Raw genomic sequence first — 22,761 nt, forward strand, 5'->3', positions numbered from 1 at the left:
TGAAAGTCTGAACAGAGCAGTGATTCAAGAAGAAGAGTATCTAGCCTTTATAACAGCTTAATTGTCAGACCATATATTACTCTCCATGCATAGTTCTAGAGTCTGCTTTACTGGGCAGGAGTCCATTGCTTATCTTTTGTAATTTTCTCTCTGAAGATATAATACTCCATCTTTAGCCAGGAAGTTCCGTTTTTTGGCAGAAGCCTCTTTGCCTAAAGAGCAAGAAAGCCAGATAGCTAGAGGGGACCATTTCCATCAAGCAAGGGAAGAGTAATAAGACACAGTCCTTCCTCAGTATCCACAGGGGATTGGTTCCAGGACATCACGTGGATACCAAAAACCATGCATGCTCAAGTCCTTTATATAAAATGGCGTAGTAAAGTCTTCCCTCTATATCCACGGGTTCTGCACCCTGGTTGGTTGGATGTGGAACCCATGGATATAGAGGGTCAACTGCAACGGGTAATTAAGGAAAGAAATCATGATTAGATTGAAGGACTAAGATTATAGGGAGGTTGAAAAAAGCTCTGTCCCACCAGAAATGGAAAAGAACTCCAGAGAAGAAAGGAATGGAAGCTTTACCTTGCAATGGGTGCACTTCAGAGTTTTGGATAATATACAGGTTGAGAAAAAGCATAAATTCTATACACACTATTTGAGTGCTTATTAGGTGCTAAGAAAAATTAAAGTGGTAAGATATGATCCCCATCTTTGAGGAATTCAGAGACTAACCAGAAAGTGCCATGAGAGAGGCACAGAGAGTTACAAAGAGAGGATCATTCATTCTTCCTGGAAGGGATGGCTGTTTCAGAAAAGACTTACTTAGTGACAAGAAACAAAGAAGTGAAAAAGAATTCTGGTATAGATATTGGGAGCTAGATTTTTATTCTAATTCTGGCTCCATTTGGGTAATTTTATATTAACTACTTAAACTTCTAAGCTCCAATTCTCTTAACTGTAGAAAGGGAACAATAATCCCTGAAATGTCTATTGTACAACATGGTTGTAGAGATCAAATGAGATCATATATATGAAAATATTTAAACTATGAAGTGTTATTAAAATTAAAGTATGTGAAGATATTATCTTAACTACCTATTTAATAGAAGGCATATAGTACTAGACAAACAACACTGGAATTTATATTTTTCTTAGTTAACTTGAATTTGAAATACTGTTTTTGGTAAAAGACCTAATGATAAATGATGATAATAGAAATAACTACCAACAACTATCAACTTCTTGTTAGGTACTAGAACTGTGCTAGATTCTTTACATGAATTACCTGTTTAATTTCACAATAATTCTAAGTATAGTACTATTGTTCACATTTTGTTTTATAAATAAGGAAACTGAGGCGCACAGAGTAACTTGCCTAAGGCCACAAAGTAACAGAGCTGCTGGGACTCAAACCTAAGCAGTCTGACTCACAACTTCAACTACTATGCTGTATACTACACACTAAAAAAGTTGCAGGAAAAAATGAAAGAGCTTGAGACACTTATAACATCATGGAGCCACTACAGCACCCTTGGATTATGTACCTCTAGGTTCTTGTTACATGAGAAAAATCAACCAACCCCTTTTTTTGTTAAGCCAGTGTAGTCCTAATGGATACAGAATACTACAAAATATAGAAAAATAAAAAGGAATCCATAAAATTTCTTTAAAATTCTTTGTAAGATTTACAATTGTTAATCCAAAATTTCCAATTCACATCAAGGGGTAGCTAAAAGACCTATGTTTTAAATACTTGATTCAACTAATGAAGAAAAACGTGTCACTCACCCAACAACAGCATACTGTTGTCCCTCGACAATGAGAACTTCAGCTGGTTTCCTTTCTTCTGTAGCTAGAGAGTAAAGCGAATAAAGAGACATGGGTAAAAGATGAAACAAAATATTGGATAAAAAATTTAAACTGGAAAAAACTGAAAAAGTTCCTATTCAGGGCCTGAAACTATCTCATTTCTGCAAATAAATCTACTTCTTGGGAAACAATTCAGCACAAAGTAAATAAAGTATACTGCATTTGGAATCAGAGAAATCTGGATTTGAATTCCAGTACTGCCAATTACTGGATGCAAGACTAGGCCAATTACTTCTTTTGAATCTCAATATCTGTATCCATTAGACATGGACAACAATATCTACCTTTCAGTGTTGTTACTGAAAGAGATAATGCTTATTAACTGGCTATCCTCTAGGTCTGGCACATGGCAGATGATCGATAAGAAGTAAAGGAAAAAGAATGTTATTAGTTGGGAAAGGCAGAACTAGCATTTCAACTGGTTATCTTTTCTTTATTATAACCCTTAGAGTACAATTTAATTCCTAAATTCAATGGAGAGATTATGTATTACTTTTCAAGATTTTAATCCAAAAGTTACTTTATTTTCAGCATGTGGTATTTCTTATCATTAAAAAACAAAATTCAGCATATTGAGGTAAAAAGAACAGTGGACTGGATTACTGCCCTGAATCAGCCAAATTAAACAGATTACCATGCGCAAGTAAGTCATCATGCTTCCCTAAGCTTCAAATCCTTTTGTTCTAAGACATTAAATATCTACTTCCTCATCTCTTTCAAGGAAAGAAATTCAGTGTGATATAATTTCTAATCACAATTCACTCTGTATGTCAGATTGAGTTTTTTGAGGACAGGGGTTGTGTCTTAACCAATTCTCAATACTGCAGAGAAATGGCTTAGCACAGTAGTTAAGAGGAAGGGCCCTAAAGTCAGTCTGCCTGCAGTTGGATCCCAGCTCTACCACTTCCTAGCCAGGTAACCTTAGGCATGTTGCTTAACCTCTTTGTGCCTCAGTTTCCATATTTTTTTAAATGGGAATACTAACAGTGTCTAGCTCATGGATCTGTAAATGAGATAACAATGTAAAGTGCTTAGAAAAAACTGTCTAGTATCAGGTAAGCACCAAATTAATATTAACTGCTATCCATGAAACTTCATCTCCCCAATGCGTAGCTAAGTAGCTAGTAACTCAATAAATAGATGATGGATGCATGAATAATAACCAAGGATCCTTAACTCTGCATGAACTAGTAAAATGTTAATGGATTTCTAATAGCATATCCTTTCTTCTTTCTCAGAGGAAAACAAAAGACAAAAGCAGGGTATATGGACTACCCTGATGGTACATTGGTTAAGAATCCACCTGCCATTGCAGGGGACACTGGTTGGAGCACTAGTCCAGGAAGATCCCACATGCCGTGGAGCAACTAAGCCTGTGCACCACAGCTACTGAGCCTGCTCTCTAGAGCCCACGAGCCACAACTACTGAAGCCCACGTGCCTAGAGCTAGTGCTCTGCAACAAGAGAAGCTACCACAATGAGATGCCTGCACACCACAATGAAGAGTAGCCCCCACTTGCTGCAACTAGAGAAAGCCTGTGCTCAGCAACGAAGACCCAACACAGCCATAAATAAATAAATAAATAAATAAAAATTTATTAAAAACAACAACAACAAAAAACACTTTAAAAATTATTCAAAACTTCATAATTTCAAATCTGGCATTACAGGATGAGTTGTACATAAGTTTATATTATTATTATTATTTTATTTATTTATTTTTGGCAGTACGCGGGCCTCTCACTGTTGTGGCCTCTCCTGTTGCGGAGCACAGGCTCTGGACACGCAGGCTCAGCGGCCATGGCTCACGGGCCCAGCCGCTCCACAGCATGTGGGATCTTCCCGGACCGGGGCACGAACACATGTCCTCTGCATTGGCAGGTGGACTCTCAACCACTGCGCCACCAGGGAAGCCCAAGTTTATATTATTAACCCATGACAACTCCACTTTAACTGATATACAAAAATATCTCTAGCCACTGCATGTCTTTCATAAGAGACCCAATTGACATTTGATACAAATGAAAATCTTCTTGAAACTCTAATTTTTTAACTTCTGTGTTTTTCTGGATTGTCCTACCTCTCTGCCCTTCCTTTGTAGTCTCCTTCATAGTTTTCTTATTCTACAGTTCTTTATATTTTGGTTTTCTCTATCATATCACTACTACATTACTTGTGATTGATAATAAATACATTTTTCATCAGACTTAGACCTTTTAAAGTAAAATTATACCTCTTACCTATGTCTCAACATTTGACACATAGTAGAAGCATACTAGTGTCCAATAAAAGAATACATGTCTCTAAACAATACAGTGCAGTGGTTAAGAACATAACTATGAAATTATATAAAGTTGGTTTCAAATCCCAGATCTTTATTTGTACCAAATTCCTTAACCCCTGGAAGCCTCATGCCTCCTCACTATTAAACAAGGTAACAATAGTATCTTTATTATAGGTTGTTGTCAGGGTAAACTGGAGTAATGCATGTAAAGCACTTGGTCCAGTGTCTGGATATGGTTAATACTCAATAAATATCTGAAATTATTATTAAAAATTACCACATACTTTTCCAATCAACTACTTACTAAGCTGGGAGTGTTAGTTCTAAGCTTCCCAAGAGGCACTATCAATTAAAGAAATATTAAGCACTCCTAAAAAATGAACAAACAATATAAAATTGAAAGAGAGTGTGTGAAAGAGTACACATACCCCCTGATTTTTTTTCAGGTAAAGCAATCTTTCCATCTGCTATAGAATCAACAAGATCCTGAAATTCTGCGGGAACATCAGCTTGCTTCCAGCGTTCATTGTCTAAGAGGAGGCTATTCAAAAGTAAAAAGAAAGGAAGATAAACTTTAATAATATTTCAACACCATCTCCTTGGGTGAAAAGAAAAGGAAGAGCTGAGTGAGTACATAAGACTTTTGTTATATATTTAAGACTACATGTATCTTAGTTAAATTCAAGTAGAGCCCATGCAATACAAGGCACTGAGTTTTTAAATAATAATGGCCATTACCTGTTAGTACGTAAGACTTTAAAAAGTGCTGAACACCTTAATAAACTGAAATCATTCATAAACAGTATGAATAGTTTCAGAAAATGTTTCTCTTTTTATGTCTCTTAGCCTAGTCAGGAAGAGTGGTAAAACATAATTAACTTCACTTTGAGTGGGAAAGGAAAAGTCAGTCTATTAGGATCTTCCTGGTAAGTACTTTAATGGAACTAAACATTCTAACTACACTTTCAAAAGCTAAGAAATGTGATTTTAATTCCACAATCTGTCTTTAATTAAAAAGAAAAAAATCTGTCAGGGGTTTTAACTGGCCAATTAATGAAGTTTCCTCTTTTAAATATAATTGTGTTTTGTAAAGAAAAGGGGAAAAAAATGAAGAACAGAATGGACATGGTAATAATACCTGAGCTTGGTTTTTCTCTCTTCATGAAACCTGTTTACAAATTTATTAGCTTGGCTCTGAAGTGCTCCAAGTAATGACATGCTTTTTCTTCCACAGATCTGTTCAGTTTCTAAAATGAATGTTTCCATTAATCTGGAAAGTGTTATGAATTCTGTGGAATTTAGCTTCTCAAGAAAACCATCCTAAATTTTAAAGATAACACAAAAATCATGAGCGTTAGTATAACACCAAATATGGATGAGCTATAAAACCAACTTAAACAAATATTAATTGTTTTTATAATAGTTGTATTAATTCCTAAAAATTATTTTAAAACAATTTTAAATGAAATTTCCCAATACTTTAGTCCCAGAAATCAAGCATAAAAAGTTTAAGATGTCTAAATTTTATTCTGATCCCTTTGTAATACAGTAGCTCAAATAAATTCAGATCATACTATACAATTTTCATACTATTGGAGTACAACTAATTTTCTTAATAAATTATTTGGCTAGGTATACACATATATGTGTATAAAAACAGCATATTAATTTCAAATTAATTATTAAGGTATTATATTTCAAAATAAGTCTTTTAATCATTTATTTGAAAAGCATGCTTAATTTTTTCTATTTCTTTTATTTGGATTATTTTGCATTTCAACATCTCCTTAATAGACCACACCAGTACCTTATTAAGTGTTCAAAATATGCATTATGTGGAATAGGGACACAAGCAAGGATATATTTCAGATCTTTAAAATAATGTTACTATGTATAAAATATCTAAATTTTATTAAAACAACTAACCTTTGCTCTTGACATGAGAAATTTGACAGCTCGATCATGGCATATATCTGAGGCACTATATAATAACTCCTGGACATTATTTGCCAGCTTTCCCAGCTCTAAGTCAGTTAATTTCATGTCTTCATTGACCCTGAAAATGATAGAAAGAGATTAAGTCAAGGAAAGTTGTGAACACACTGTTCACCATAGATGACATACCAATAAAAAACAAAAAGCTGTAAAATTTACATTTGAGGGAAAATTCTGTGATGTATCATATACTTTTATTTTTGTGGTAGAGCATCACATAAACAAGCTCAGATAACACAAATATATTTTACCCTAATATTATATAAGAATAATTTTCTCTCTCTGCTGTAGTATTTTTAATACTTAGTTCAGACTCTGACTGGAAATTCTGCAAAAACTACAGCAAAAGAAATTCTCATTAGGTACAAGGGCGTAGCTGTGGCAGGTTGTGCACAGGTGCTTAGGATGACATGGTGGAAGCAAGAGGAAAGGAATGGAAAGAAGGAACAAACAGGCCCTCTTTTTACTTATAATTATGAATGACTATTAATAGTCAGATCAACTAAACTAATATTTCCTGAGTATTTACTGTGCTTAACTACTATGCACTGGAGGGAATACTGTTCTCAAGAAACTTACAATTAAATAGGAGTATTTACAATATGTAATGCATCTATTCCAGTTTTGAGGAAGAAATGTAAGACTTCCTGTTTTTTATACATTTTTCCCCAGGGCATGTATAAAGACCACTGATTCTGTGCCAACAAGTCAGTTTAGTGTTATCATGAACCAAGTGAAGTACCTTAGCATAATTTTTCTCCGTTTCAGTTGAATTAAAATAACTTTCAAAGATATTTCAAAGAGGATCTGATGTATATTAATTTGAGGCAAACCACCACTCTCACTGGGTTAAGGTATTAAAGAAAGTTATTACCTGCTATCCTTTAAAGTTATATCATTAAATTTACTTACCAGTGCTTTAAAATAATGGATGGATAAATATTTTTAAAATACTCTCAGATACAGTACCTTGCTTGGTTCTCACACTCTGAAGAAGATAGATAAATTTCTACTTTACAGATGAGGATACTGAATCTTGAAAGTTTAAGTGATCTACTCAAGGTCACAAGGTTAAGAGGGTGGGACTAGAACCCAGAATTAGTCTAATTCTATTTCTAATCTGATAAGCTTCTTCTACTGCAACATTTCCTTCTATATAAACAGTCCAAGTGCTATTTCAATTCCAGCTCCCATAAAACTGTTTGCTTAAATTTCAAAGTTAAAATTTTATTTCAATTGTAAATTCGATTTTCTGAAGGATTTCTAAAATTTGCCCCTAAGTAAGGGAATGATTAAGAATTTGGAACTCTTACCAATACGCCACCAATTCACAAAGATATAAACAGGAAATAGCAAAAAAAAAAAACCAACTTAAGTCTTTAAGAAAGTAGGGTGACAATCCAAAAACCTGGGACGTTTGGTTTTCTAAAAAAATCATTTATTTGTTTGTAATTTTGCTTTTTAAAAAGATTTTTAAAAATTTAAGTCTAATGGATCTCTTTCACGTTACTAGGGAAAAGCAAAAAACAAAACCTCACAAACATGATCCAGTAATTCTACTTCTGGCTATGTACACACAAGAACTGAAAGCAGGATCTCAAAGAGATATATTTGCACACCCATGTTCACAGTAGCACTATTCATAACAGCCAAGAGATGGAAGCAATCCAAGAGTCCACTGACAGATAGATAAAATGTGGTATATACATACAATGGAATATTACTAAGCCTATAAAAAGAAGGAAATTCTGACACATACTACAACATAGATGAACCTTAAACACAATATGCTAAACAAAAGGACAAATACTGTATGATTCCACTTATATGAAGTACCTAGAGTAGTTGAACTCATGGAGACAGAAAGTAGAAGAGTGGTTGCCAGGGGATTGGTAGGGAAGGAAATGGGGAGTTGTTGCTTAATGTGCATAGGATTTCACATTTGCAAGAAGAAAAAGATCTGGAGATTGGTTGTACAACAGTGTGAATATATTTACCACTACTGGACTGTGCACTTAGAAATGGCTAAGAAGGTAAACTTTTTATGTTTTTATTTTAACCACAATTTAATTTAAAATAAAAAATTTTAAAAACCTACAAAACTTTCTAATCCTTTCCATTATTTTTCCTTTCCCATTTCCTGCATGGGAAATTATTTACTCTTTTGTGCCCATGTCTGCATTGGAATAAACTTACAAAGTTGTAGATTATTTTGATAATGTAAGAAAATATGGAAAATCTACCACTAACATAGATAAAAAATCAGACATCATTTCTGCATGTACTGCATCTATGACACAATTACATACTGCAAAAACACTTGATACAAGAAAGAACTAGTTAGGGTCACGTGTATAAATATACTCAATCAATCCATTGCCCCTTGGGGGTGGGTAGTTCCCAGACATTTATGTGCCTATGAAACACAGAAGAAACCACCTACAGAACCTCTGGTATCATGCTATGGGAGCATGCCATTGTGGAAAGCCAGAGAAGCTCCAGACTGTATAGTAAGCCACAATGGAGGTGGGAGGGGAGGGATAAAAACTATGAGGCTGCATTTGATTTAAAGGAATCTCAAATAGTACAGCAGATTTCTAGCTATCTTTTAATATCGTTTCTCACTTCTGCCATAATAGTTTTAGCTATCAAATAGCCAACAAGCTATAGACTATTTCTCAAGCCTCTCTTACAGCTAGATATAGACATGTGATAATATTCTAGCCACTAGGATGTGGGACTGCAAATTCTGAACTGTGCTCTTAAAAAGAAAGAAAGGATAAAACATGAACAAATTTATGTGAAAGCAACAGGGAACTAACAAATCTAAAATGTATATGGATTTGCAACATAAATAGGGCATACTGGAAGAAGAATAAAAGGTAGGAGAAATGACCAGATATTAAGACTAATTAAAAAGCGATCATAGGGTTTCCGTGGTGGCGCAGTGGTTGAGAGTCCGCCTGCCGATGCAGGGGACGCGGGTTCGTGCCCCGGTCAGGGAGGATCCCACATGCCACGGAGCAGCTGGGCCCGTAAGCCATGGCCGCTGAGCCTGCGCGTCCGGAGCCTGTGCTCCGCAACGGGAGAGGCCGCAACAGTGAGAGGCCCGCATACCGCCAAAAAAAAAAAAAAAAAAAAAAGCGATCATAACTAATACAATTTTACTTAATGGTACCGGTGCAAAGCAGACAAGTGAACAAAACAGAATCTAGAAACAGACTCATACATATATGAATATTTAATTTAAGACAAGAGTGGCACTATAGAGCAACGGGTAAGACAGTCTTTTCAATAAATGGTGTGAAGTTAAAAAGATATCCACATGAGGAAAAAGACAACAACCTCACACTATACACAAAAATCAATTCCAGATGGATTGTGGATCTAAATGTGAAAGGGACAGCAACAAAGCTTCCAGAAAAAAACATAAGAGAATATCATCAAAGTCTTAGGTTAGGGAAAGATTTCTTAAATAGGACACACAAAAAAAGCACAAACCATAAAAGGAAAAGATTGAATCATAAGATATTAAAATTAAGAACTTTTATTCACCAAAGACCCCAATAAGAGAGTGAAAAGTCAACCCACAGAGTGGGAGAAGATATCTGCAGTATGGACAACTGACAAAGGGCTGTGTTGGGACTACATAAAGAACTCCCATAAATCAATAAGAAATAAAAGGCAAACCAATAGAGAAGTGGGCAAAGGATTTGAATAGGGCCTTCACAGAAGAGGATATCTAAACAGCCAATAAATATATGAAAAGTGCCCTCTTACCAATCATCAGGGAAATAAAAATTTAAACTACTATACCTGTGACATATCCACCAAAATGTCTAAAATGTAAAAGACTGACAATACCAAGAGCGAATGAAGATGTGGAGTGATAGGAATGCTTCCACACAGCTGATAGGATTGTAAAGGAGTACAACCCTTTGGGAAATTGTTTGGCAGTAGTTAAATTGGCTATTCACAATACTTATTCATTCCTAGGTATATATTCAACAGAAATACTTACGTCATGTACACTGAAGACATCTACAAGAATGTTCACAACAATCAAACTGAAAATAATCCAAATTTCATCAACAACAGAATGATAAATACATTGTGGTGTAGTCAGAAGTGGAATATTTATGCACAAATAAACTACTGCTGCATGCAACTACTTAGAAAAATATCACAAATATAACGTGGAATGAAAGAAATTAAAGACTAAAGAACATGATTCCATTTATGGTTCCATTTATATAAAGTTTAAAACCTGCAAAAACCAATAGTTTTAATGTTTTTTTGGGGGAAAAAGTGAAAGCATAGTGGCAGGGGGGGGCTTCTAGAGAGCTGGTAATGTTCTATCTCTTAACCTTGGTGATTACACCAGGGTGTTCATTTTGTTACAATAAATTGAACTGAACACTTATAACTGGTCCATTTCCCTATATGTGCATCACATTCCAATTAAAAGGTTAAAACAAAACAAAAAAGTAAGGAGAGTACCAGCCTTTGTCCTCTCCTTCCTGCTGCTACAGATTGAAATGAGATGATAAAACCTCCTAAGACACAGAGGGAAGCTACACAATGAGATGGTAGAGCTACCTTCTCAGCTCTGGACCTCCTACCTCTGAATTGTTACAGGAGAGAAACAAAATTCTATATTGTTTAAGCTACAGATGTTTTTACATCTCTTTTAACAGCAGTTTTAGACTGAACCCTAACTAATAAATGTGAAAATATAAGCCAGAACAGAGAAGAAAAAATTTTATTAATATGTAGTTCAGGGTTTGATTGATTGATTTATGGTGGGGAGGGGGAGGTATTATAGCTGACTTTACACTATAACTGCAACCTTTATAAGCTCCTGGGCTATAAGCCGACTTACATCAAAATGAACAAAAGTACTGAATTCTTATTATTCTTAGTAATAACAAAATACAAACAATGTTCTTGGACCAGAAAGATTTTAATGGCTATTTTATTTTTGTTCTTCCTATTCAGAACATTATTGGGACAACTGGTGAACTCTGAATGGGGTCTGTGCATTAGATGGTAATAATGCAGCAATGTTTTCTTGATTTTAATTGGTATACTGTAGTTATTTAAGAGAGTGTTATTGTATTTAGGAAATATACACTGAAGTATTTGGAACATCAAGTCTGCAACCTACTGTCATACGATTGAGAAAAAATTTTAACATGAGAGACAAAGAAAGGAGAGACGAAAAGAGAGTGAGAAAGAGAGAGGAAGGGAGAAAGAGGGCAATGTGGTAAACCATTAACTGGGGAAGCAAGGTGAAGGATATATGAGAGTTTTTTGTACAATGCTGACAACTTTTCTGTAAATTTGAAATTATTTCAAAATAAGTTTAAAAAAGTAATATTAAAAAAGATAGTGTGACCCACTTGGAAATTCATGTCTGAAAAACTGAAAATTGTAACTCAAACAGATTTTCACTATATACAAAATACAAAGGTGACATAGTAAAAGAAAGAAACATAACCAAGGAAATACTGACCTGAGTTCCAGGACAGGTTCTGCCACTAATGACTCTAAATAAGTCATCTAAACTCTCCAAATTAAGGGCATTTAATTAAATGGTTCCTTCCCAGCCTTAAAATTCTACAATTCTCAATTACTTCCAATGCTCACCTCCTTACCTTGCATACATTTTCAAAAAGATACATGTTTCAGAAAATTAATTTATTTTTGTTAAATTAAATTCCAAAAGACCAAAGTGTACACGGTTTCTCAATAAACTGAATAACCAATCTTATTGGAACCATTAATAAGATGACTCAGAATCTTGTTAACTTGGCAGCAGTCACCATACTCACATAATATCCACAGCTCCTGGAGTAACAGAGGATGATGTCTGCTCTTTGCTGGATGAAGAATCAGTAGTACATTCTGGTTCGGATACCGAATCACTGCTGCAGGGCTCACTATTTGGAGATGCATTTCTTTGAGAGGTAGTGTCAATTGCTATAGGTGTTAATTCACTCTCACTGAATGCATCGCTTATAAACATGCCTTCATGGATTAAATAAGCCACCTCTGTGTCCAGTGAATTGTCTTTTGCAGCATTCTTCTGCTGCGAAATTTCCTCCAATTCTCTAGTCCTTTGGTTTTTGTCAAGAACTGAGAGAACAACACTGTGAATGATATTTAACGTTGCCTACAAGAAAACAGGGTACATTTTTAAAGGATTTAAAATATTTTGTACCTAAAGGTTCCAAAAGTGAACTCTGTGTATGTACTTTTGAACATCTTACAAATGAGTCAAGGTCATGCATATCAGAATTTCTTTTATTACACAGTAAAGGTGAACTGTGAAAAAGAATTGCTCAACAGAGATGTTTCCCTAAAGCTTAGACATAGGGCTCCATTTACAAATTAATTTTGTAAATGGAAATCTCCCTAAAATATACTGCATATTTCTCTAACTTCTTAAATAGGTTACACTAAACATAACTTGCCTGTCAGAGGATCATATTCGTTGATTGATGTGCTTTCTTTTCTATTTTTTTTAAAGGGGGGTGTTTGGAACAGAGCAACCAGTATCCAATCATCTATGCAACAAATATTCACTGGGTTTCTTTTTTAATTAATTAATTGATTTGGCTGCATTGGGTCTTCACTGCTGTGCACGGGCTTTCTCTAGTTGCGGCGAGCGGGGGCTACTCTTTGTTGTGGTGCACGGGCTTCTCGTTGCAGTGGCTTCTCTTGTTGAGGAGCACGGGCTCTAGGCGCATGGGCTTCAGTAGCTGTGGCTCGCGGGCTCTAGAGCACAGGCTCAGTAGTTGTGGAGCACGGGGTTAGTTGCACCGCAATGTGTGGGATCTTCCCGGACCAGGGATCAAACCCATGTCCCCTACGTTGGCAGGCGGATTCTTAACCACTGCACCACCAGGGAAGTCCTGCTGTGCTTTCTTAAAAGGAAAAAACAATCCGTATTCCTTACCGTACCTACCCTTAAATCCATCTCTCTCTCCTCATCTTACACCTTTTTCTCACTCATTCACTGCTCTCCAGACATTCTGGTTCTCTTCCTATTCTTCTAAATTCCACTGTTCCCATCTCAGTGCCTTTGTTGTTTCCTCTGCCTGGAATGTTCTTCACCTTGATGTTTGCATACATGTTTCCTTCTCATCACTCAGGTTCCTGCACGACTGTCACTTCCTCAAGAAGCCTCCGGGACGTCCCTGGTGGTCCAGTGGTTAAGACTCCGTGCTCCCGATGCAGGGGGCAAGGGTTCGATCCCTGGTAGGGGAACTAAGATCCCTCATGCCGCACGGCAAAAAAATAAAATAAATAAATAAAACTTAATCAAAAACAACAAAAAAAGCCTCCTATGACTCCTTCCAGCAACCCTATCTCATTAACCAGTTTTTTTAAAATAACAGTTACCACTATCTTTTTATTTTTTTAATTCTAGGTCTCTTTCCATTACAATGTTAGCTCCATGAGATATTATATCCTACTGCCTAGAATAGTAAGTACTGGGCACATAGGAGGTACTTAACAAATACTGAAAGCTAGATGAATTAAGAGTAAATTTATGTAAGTCAATGTCTTCATGGACTACTAAGAAACAGGGGCTGCATTCCTACTTTAACATTCATGGTTGCGTTCTTGTAATTTGTTGCTCCTTTCTTAAAACTCTTGATTTCTTTTTTAGGATCTACATGGTTCTAGGCAAGCAGACTCCAACTTTAAGTCTCCAAAGATAGGATAAGGGTCTAAGCTAGTCCAATCAACTAATGGAACCACCTGAGCTTAAAGCTAAGAAGATACACAGAAGACAGACTGAGAGAAACACAGAGAAACAAAACCAAGGCTTGATAACATCATCAACCTCTCTATCAAGCACCTAAAGGCTGACCTACCTATGGTTATTTTTCAGTTATATGAACTAATAAACTCCCTTAATTGTTTAAAACACTCTGTGTTTCCTGTTATTTGGAACTAAACGCACTCTAAGTGATACAATATTCCATACAGTATATGAGAGATTCTGAGCCTTCGAGTGTCTGTGGACACTGCATATTTTCTTTCTCCACTAATCACTTCTCTATTGTCACAAGCTTGCTCCTTGCTACACTCCTCCATTGCTGCTTTTAATCCTCACTACTGTCTCGTCTTAATCTTGATGTGCTTTCTCCCCCATCTTCATTTTGCCTTTCTTCTTCCTTATCTCTTCTCTCTTGATGATTTTCTTTCTTAAAAAATTTTTTTATAAAAAATGGTCACGGTCTTTGGACATAGTCTTTTTCTCCCCAACAACTATTCTATACCTCCCCCATAGGAATACAGCTATGCAAAACTGAGTCCACCTTCTGGCTTCAGGTGTTAGTCCTACATATCCCACACAGTATACTCCCAACCTCCTTGCCACAGAATTAGTTCAGAAGTGAGAAGAAAATCCAGACCCAAAGCAAGCAGTGCACAGCATTGTCCTGACCACAGTAACCTAATCAGCCCAGTGGATTAAAACCAAGGACTTTGATGATTGAAGAAGAAAAAATCTTGTTTTAGGAAGTAGAGTATACAAATGTGGAAGACCTAAAACTGTTATACATAGACATTTTGCTATAATTAGGTTGGTTACTTTGAAGGTGAGGTCAACAAAGAGGAGGTAGAAGTGAATTAAAACAGAGAAACTAAGGGAGAAAACCATGACCACGTCATAACTGAAGCCTATCCTCGTTTTGGACTATTTTAAGTTCCCCAAGCCAATGCATTTCTTTTATTGTTTAAATTACTTTCATTTGAATACTTTGTCCCTTTTAACTGACAACATCTTAGCTAATACAATAAACTTTCCATATACAGTGTATCAGGTGTTCTCTTAAGGGTTCTTCTTCACTGTTTTCACTATACCTACAGTTTTAAAGGTTTGCTGATTATTTTTTTCCAGAAGATTTTACAATACATAGTAGATTCAACAGTAGGTACGCGATTTATTCTCTGAACTTTCATATTGCAGCAGTTTACAGTCAAGTTCATGTTCAAAGACCACAACCGCTAAAATAAATTTTTCCAGTCTTGAGAATAATGAATGAAATAATCTGGTAACCATATTCATAAGTCTTTAAAATGATAGTCCAGAATTATTTGTCCACATAACAAATTGAAAACTTAAGAGTTAAAAATTTCTTAAAAAAGAATGTAAGCTTGCATTTAAGGATTATTTTCTTTTTTAGCTATACAAATCATCTTACACTATGGGATATAAACAATAAACAAGAATTCTAATAAAAATACAAAATACAATTAATGCCCAGAAATAAACTCATGGTCAATTAATCTACAACAAAGGGCAAAATACAGCAAGAATATACAATGGAGTAAAGACAGTCTCTTCAACAAGTGGTGCTGGGAAAACTAGATAGCTACATGTAAAAGAATGAAACGAGAACACTCTCTAACACCATATAAAAAAAAAACCTAAAAATGGATTAAAGAACTAAATGTAGGACCAGATACTGTAAAACTCCTAGAAGAAAACATAGGCAGAACAGTCTTTGACATGTTGTAAATCACAGCAATATTTTTGGGGACCTGTCTCCTAGAGTAATGGAAATAAAAACAAAAATAAACAAATGGGACCTAATTAAACTTAAAAGTTTTTGCACAGCAAAGGAAACCATAAACAAAGTGAAATGACAACCTATGGACTGGGAGAAAATATTTGCAAATGATGCAACTGACAAGGGATTAATTTCCATAATATACAAACAGCTCACACAGGTCAATATCCAAAAAAAAAAAAAAAAAAACCCAAACAACCCAATTAAAAAATGGGCAGAAGATCTAAATAGACATTTTCTCCAAAGAAGACATACAGATGGCCAACAGGCACCAGAAAAGATGTTCAATATCACTAATTATTAGAGAAATACAAACCAAAACCACAATGAGGTATCACTTTACACCAGTCAGGGTGGCCATCATCAAAAAGTCTACAAATAGTAAATGCTGGAGAGAGTGTGGAGCAAAAGGTACCCTCCTACACTGTCGGTGGGAATGTAAATTGGTGCAGCCACTATGGAGAACAGTATGGAAGTTCCTTAAAAAACTAAAAATAGAGTTACCATATAATCCAGCAGTCTCACTCCTGGGCATATATCCAGAGAAAACTCTAATTCAAAGAGATACATGCAACCCAATGTTCATAGCAGTACTATTTACAATAGCCAAGACATGGAAGCAACCTAAACGTCCATCGACAGATGAATGGATAAAGAAGATGTGGTACATATATACAATGGAATATTATTCAGCCGTAGGAAAGAATGAAATAATGTCATTTGCAGCAACATGGATGGACCTAAAGATTATCATACTAAGTGAAGTAAGCCAGAAAGAGAAAGACAAATACCACATACCACATGATATCACTTATATGTAGAATCTAAAAAAACTGATACAAATGAACTTATTTACAAAACAGAAATAGACTCACAGACATAGAAAACAAACTTATGGTTACCAAAGGGGAAAGAGCTGAGGGGGTGGTGGTGGTGCGGCAGGCGGGGGGATAAATTAGGATTTGGGGGTTAGCAAATACAAACTACTATATATAAAATAGATAAACAGCGGTCCTACTGTATAGTACAGGGAACTATATTCAATATCCTGTAATAAACTATAATGGAAAAGAATATGAAAAAGAATATATATATGTATAACTGAATCACTTTGCTGTATACCAGAAACTAACACAACATTGTAAATCAACCATAGTTCAATTAAAAAAAAGTAATACCTCTTTTTGTAGGAAACTTAGGAAGAACAGAAAAGAATGAATCACAAATTTAAATTATACATAATACTACCACCTAAAGATAACCACTAAAAAGACAAGCTGTCTCTTTGGTCTATGGAGATGAAGAGGTAAAAAAATCTTTCTAACACAGCTAAGAGCAGACTATATATTTAAGTAGGTCCCTGTCTTGCTTTTTAACTTAACGTTATAATGCATGCATTTTCTTCAATCATTAAAAATCCTTGCCTGCATGATATTCCATGATAGTGAATATACCAGGCATAACTTATTTTACCATTCCTCTATTGTTAGACATCATGGTTCTTTCCAATTTGTAGTTATTTAAAAATTCTTCATTAAAAATGAACAGCTGTAATTAACATTATTTTTCAGCAAAATCATGCCCTCAAGGAACCACAAACTTTTTCAAAGAAAAAAGTACTATATTTAAAGATTAAACATCATTTTCAAAGATGTTTTACAACAGTATTAGTTTAAGTGGCCTAAATGTGAAAATAAGAAGCTACAATTAGGACAGATCACTGTTCCCATATTGTACATACATCAAATAATAATGTGGCTTAGTTTAACTGATATAGAACCTAAAAGATAGCTACTTAAAAATAACTGGCAAAAAGTTGGCCAGTTCTAACTATGCAATGTAGGAGTTCTATATATCCAGACCTGTGTGTGATAAGGTCATGGTAGGAATATAAGAAAAAGTGAAAACAAGCCCTCATTACTGTGCAATCCACAGATAAAGGTTTGCTATCTATCACTATCAATGGATAGGATCAACATTTTGGTAGGAGTCTGAATTAAGTATAGTGAATCACATTTTATAAAACTTTTCCCACTCTGACTGGAAAGCTTATGTATGTGACTTAGAGCATGTCAATGTCAATAAGGAAGTCATATCACAGATAAGTACCAAAGTCCCTCAGATCATTTTTAACATGAAACTCAGGAGATGCCAGGGATGTTAACTAGGACATAAATACAATACTGACACATGATAATTCAAAGAATATCACATTTCACAAACAGTCTGTTATACTCAGTAATTCCTAATGACTGTCTTATTAAAACACAGTTATGACATGTTGGTAATCCCAACCAACATGTATTAGAGTCTGTGACATTTTTTCTTCTGAAAAATGCTGTGTGGCATGTGTTCTTTTCCTTATAATGACTGGATTAAAATTAAGTTGTTTGATCAAAGGGACAAAGTAATTAAATGCAATGCATGATACATGAATGGATTCCAGATTGAAAAATGAAAAAAAACCCTGCAATAAAGAACATTAGTAGAGCATTTTAAATATGAACCATATGTTTAAAAATACCATTATATCAACATTAAATTCCTAGAAAAATTAAGTGGTTTGGGATAGATTTTTGAGTGTTTCACAATATTGTAATTCTAGGTAATCTACAGAGATTCAAGCATCACAAAAGGAAATATTACTGTATAATATTTAATGCCAAGTTAGCATCATATTTCTTTTAAAATAAAACATATCATCCAAAATTATAAAAGGGTACCAAAATACTCTGAAGCACTTCAAATCTAATTTAAAACCCTTTAGAAAAATTACAGAAACAAAGAAATGTTGTTTTATTCTAATTTTCATATCTAGAAAGATGACTTAACTTTAGGGATATTCTGGACAAACTGATAAACACATAAGCTTACCTTAACTCTCTGTAGGAAAATTGTAAACTTAGAGAAAATATCCTTTAGCAGATCAAACCACTGAAGAAAATTCAACATTCTCATCTGATCTGCAAGCCTAGAAAAGAAAATTCAAACAAAAATAATGACTGTCTTCAGGCCAACATGGTGTTATCTACAAATTGGAGGAAACTACACTAAATACTAGCAACAAAAGAATAATAAAACGCAATTTAATCTAGATACCTAGCTAAAATTGTAAAACTGAGACGAAGATGTCAATTACTAAGCAACTTCTCCTTGTTTAAACATCTCTAAGACTAGTCAAGTACACTGACTTATGAATCTTATCATGTAGTAATTCCATGTGAACATGCTTCGTGACCATTCGATGAAAAAGCATAGAGAAATAAACTAATTTTGGTTAAATATGGAAAAGATATATTCTGGAATAAAAATAGAAACATAACATCTCCCTTAATAAACGAGCCTCTTCAATAAGTGGTGCTGGGAAAACTGGACAGCTACATGTAAAAGAATGAAATTAGAACACTCCATAATACCATACACAAAAATAAACTCAAAATGGATTAAAGACCTAAATGTAAGGCCAGACACTATCAAACTCTTAGAGGAAAACTTAGGAAGAACACTCTATGACATAAATAACAGCAAGATCCTTTATGACCCACCTCCTAGAGAAATGGAAATAAAAATAAACAAATGGGACCTAATGAAACTTAAAAGCTTTTGCACAGCAAAGGAAACCATAAACAAGACGAAAAGACAGCCCTCAGAATGGGAGAAAATATTTGCAAATGAAGCAACTGACGAAGTATTAATCTCCGAAATTTACAAGCAGCTCATGCAGCTCAATATCAAAAAGCAAACAACCCAATACAAAAATGGGCAGAAGACCTAAACAGACATTTCTCCAAAGAAGATATACAGATTGCCAACAAACACATGAAAGAATGCTCAACATCATTAATCATTAGAGAAATGCAAATCAAAACTACAATGCGATATCATTTCACACCGGTCAGAATGGCCATCATCAAAAAATCTACAAACAATAAATGCTGGAGAGGGTGTGGAGAAAAGGGAACCCTCATACACTGTTGGTGGGAATGTAAATTGATACAGCCACTATGGAGATTCCTTAAAATCAGCCAGTATGGAGGTTCCTTAAAAAACTACACATAGAACTACCATACGACCCAGCAATCCCACTATTGGACATATACCCTGAGAAAACCATAATTCAAAAACAGTCATGTACCACAATGTTCATTGCAGCTCTATTTACAATAGTCAGGACACGGAAGCAACCTAAGTGTCCATCGACAGATGAACAGATAAAGAAGATGTGGCACATGTATACAATGGAATATTACTCAGCCATAAAAAGAAACGAAATTGAGTTATTTGTAGTGAGGTGGATGGACCTAGAGTCTGTCATACAGAGTGAAGTAAGTCAGAAAGAGAAAAACAAATACCGTATGCTAACACATATATATGGAATCTAAAAAAAAAAAAAAAAAATGGTCATGAAGAACCGAGGGGCAAGACGGGAATAAAGACACAGACCTACTAGAGAATGAACTTGAGGACACAAGGAGGGGGAAGGGTAAGCTGAGACAAAGTGAGAGAGTGGTAGTGTATATATGGACATATATACACTACCAAATGTAAAATAGATAGTGGGAAGCAGTCGCATAGCACAGGGAGATCAGCTAGGTGCTTTGTGACCAGCTAGAAGGGTGGGAGAGGGAGGGTGGGAGGGAGGGAGATGCAAGAGGGAAGAGATATGGGGATATATGTATATGTATAACTGATTTACTTTGTTATAAAGCAGAAACTAACACACCATTATAAGGCAATTATACTCCAATAAAAATGTTAAAAAAAATAAAAATAGAAACATAACATCTCCCCTAATAAACTTAATAACCTACTTTTCTAACTACAGACTAAAAAGTACTCTTCTGTATATCATGTGGCATGGTGGCTAAGAGCATGGGCTCTTAAGACACAATGCCTTGGTTCAAGTTCCAGCCCTGCCACTTACTAGTTGTGTGACTCTGGACAAATGACTTAACTCCTCCATGATCTAATTTTCTCATTTTAAATAGGTAGAACCTACCTTATATGGTAGCTGTGAATATAAACTGAGTTAATACGAAGTACTCAGAACAATGCACAGTGCTATGTAAGTATTAGCCAATATTGTATTAGTTACATATATATTATATATATACTAAATATTACAATACATAATAGTACAGCCAATATTTTTATAACTGACATCAATCAACTTTAAGATTAAAAATTAATAAAAAAATAGAAATCCATAAAGATAGTTTAGAGTACTACAATGACTTATTACTCCAAATTTTTAATTAATGCTGCTACACCTAGGACTTTATTCTCAAAAGATACTCCTATACACTTGAGATATAGAATGTTCTCTAAGTTGAGAAAATTCCCTAGGGAAGAAAAATATTAAAAATAACTGACTCTCCATGTATATAGGGCTTTTAGCAAAGGTCCAGTAACTTAATTTTTCCAGCTACTAGTGATCCCTGCATTATTAGGATTGCTTCAACTAATTCTGAAACTGAGCTTTCACTAGGTAATAGTGTGGAAATTAAAACTCCACAATCCTCATTCTATGAGTCTGGCCCAGAGAAGTTTTACAGTTATCCATATTACTATTCATATCTTAGACCAGTTAATAAAGTTTAGATACCTATATGAACAAGAAATTCATAGTCATAAAATATTTATCACTGTTCTCCTTAAAATAAGAATAGTTATTTCAAGGGGAAAACAAAAAATTATAGACATGGGCAATTCAAAATCATGTACTCAAACTTCTCAAAGCTAACTGGGTTTTAATTATATAGCTAAATAATTTAAATTTAACACCGCTACTCCTCTTCAATTTCCACCCTCCATATGACGTTGTATCCTCTCCACCCTCTCTCTGCCCTGGGAGGCTGACCTGCTGGGCTTGGCCAGTGAGGAGCCCTTACAAAAGACTGAAAGGAGGAAAGGTGCTAATAGTCCGTCTCCATCCCTGAGGGGTTACCTCAGGATGACTGCCTCCCTCCACTGAAGATCACTTCAACTACTAAAAGACTTTTTTTTTTTTCAGCTACTTACATCTTCTTCTCCTGAATTCCATTAACTGCTCTCTTTCTTTGTCCCTTAAAGGTACTTCACTATCACTTGTGATTTTCCTACACTCTGCCCACACCTTAGCAAATAATTCCTGAACTAAATCCTCCTTAGATTATTCTAATGCGTTATCTTTTCCCTGACTGGTAACCCCAACTTAATATTTATACTTACTTCAAAACAACATCTGTGTCTATGTCTTCTATTTGTGAAACTTTATTAATCACACACTGCAAAATTTAAGAAAAAAATTTGATTAATGTCTTTAGAACTTTAAGTACTACATGTTCATTTGTATATTAATAAGGGCCTCAATGACTATAATTATTTGACCAAACTTCTCCTCTTACACCTCAAGGTGTTTAAAAAAACTGCAGCATTACCTTTACCCTATTAAATAATTATTCCAGGGTATGCTTGAACTGTATTAATCACAATTTCCTACTATTTAAAACTGTTCACACACAAATACACACACAACACACACAAACACACACGCACACACACAAAACCCCCATAGAACTATTAATACTTAGGACATGGTATAAGCCCCATACTAAAATTCCAAAAGAAATTCATTTTGGAGGTCACACTTCCTTGCAACACGTGCAACAGTTTAAGGTTTTAAAAAATAAATGCTCAGACTTTAGAAGTCTAGGAATTAAAACAGAGCAGTTTTTAAAAACTGTTTAAAAGTATAATATACATACAGAAAACTGTACAAATTATGTTTATAGCTCAATATTTTTTTTATAAATGGAGTGCACCTATTTAACCAGAGCTCAGATTATGAAATTGAACATTACCAGTAAGCCCCTCCTGCTCCCCTCCTGGTCACTACTTCCTCCCAAAAGACATTACTATCCTGATTTCTAACACCACAGATTAATTTTGCCCGTGTTTGAATTTTACGTAAGTGGAATCATACAGTGTGTACTCTTCCGTGTCTGGCTTCTTTGGCTCCACCTTATGTATGTGAATATCCAT

The 22,761-nt window shown here is 35.0% G+C and overlaps 1 protein-coding gene across 6 annotated transcripts in view; it reads right to left on the minus strand.

The window, feature by feature from the left end:
* VPS54 (VPS54 subunit of GARP complex) overlaps positions 1–22,761 on the minus strand; it is a 135,713-nt gene that overhangs the window by 17,414 nt on the left and 95,538 nt on the right. For all 6 annotated transcript variants that reach the window (XM_027131811.1, XM_027131810.1, XM_027131813.1 and 3 more), the window contains 7 exons: positions 21,949–22,004; positions 18,613–18,709; positions 11,983–12,323; positions 6,080–6,209; positions 5,292–5,473; positions 4,582–4,694; positions 1,789–1,852 (listed from right to left, as the gene is read on the minus strand). In XM_027131811.1, coding sequence (XP_026987612.1) covers positions 1,789–1,852; positions 4,582–4,694; positions 5,292–5,473; positions 6,080–6,209; positions 11,983–12,323; positions 18,613–18,709; positions 21,949–22,004 — 983 coding nt within the window. The remainder of the gene's footprint in view (positions 1–1,788; positions 1,853–4,581; positions 4,695–5,291; positions 5,474–6,079; positions 6,210–11,982; positions 12,324–18,612; positions 18,710–21,948; positions 22,005–22,761) is intronic.

Source organism: Aethalodelphis obliquidens, unplaced genomic scaffold (assembly GCF_003676395.1).
Source record: "Aethalodelphis obliquidens isolate GAN/ISIS:26980383/991018 unplaced genomic scaffold, ASM367639v1 scaffold40, whole genome shotgun sequence".
NCBI lineage: Eukaryota > Metazoa > Chordata > Mammalia > Artiodactyla > Delphinidae > Aethalodelphis > Aethalodelphis obliquidens.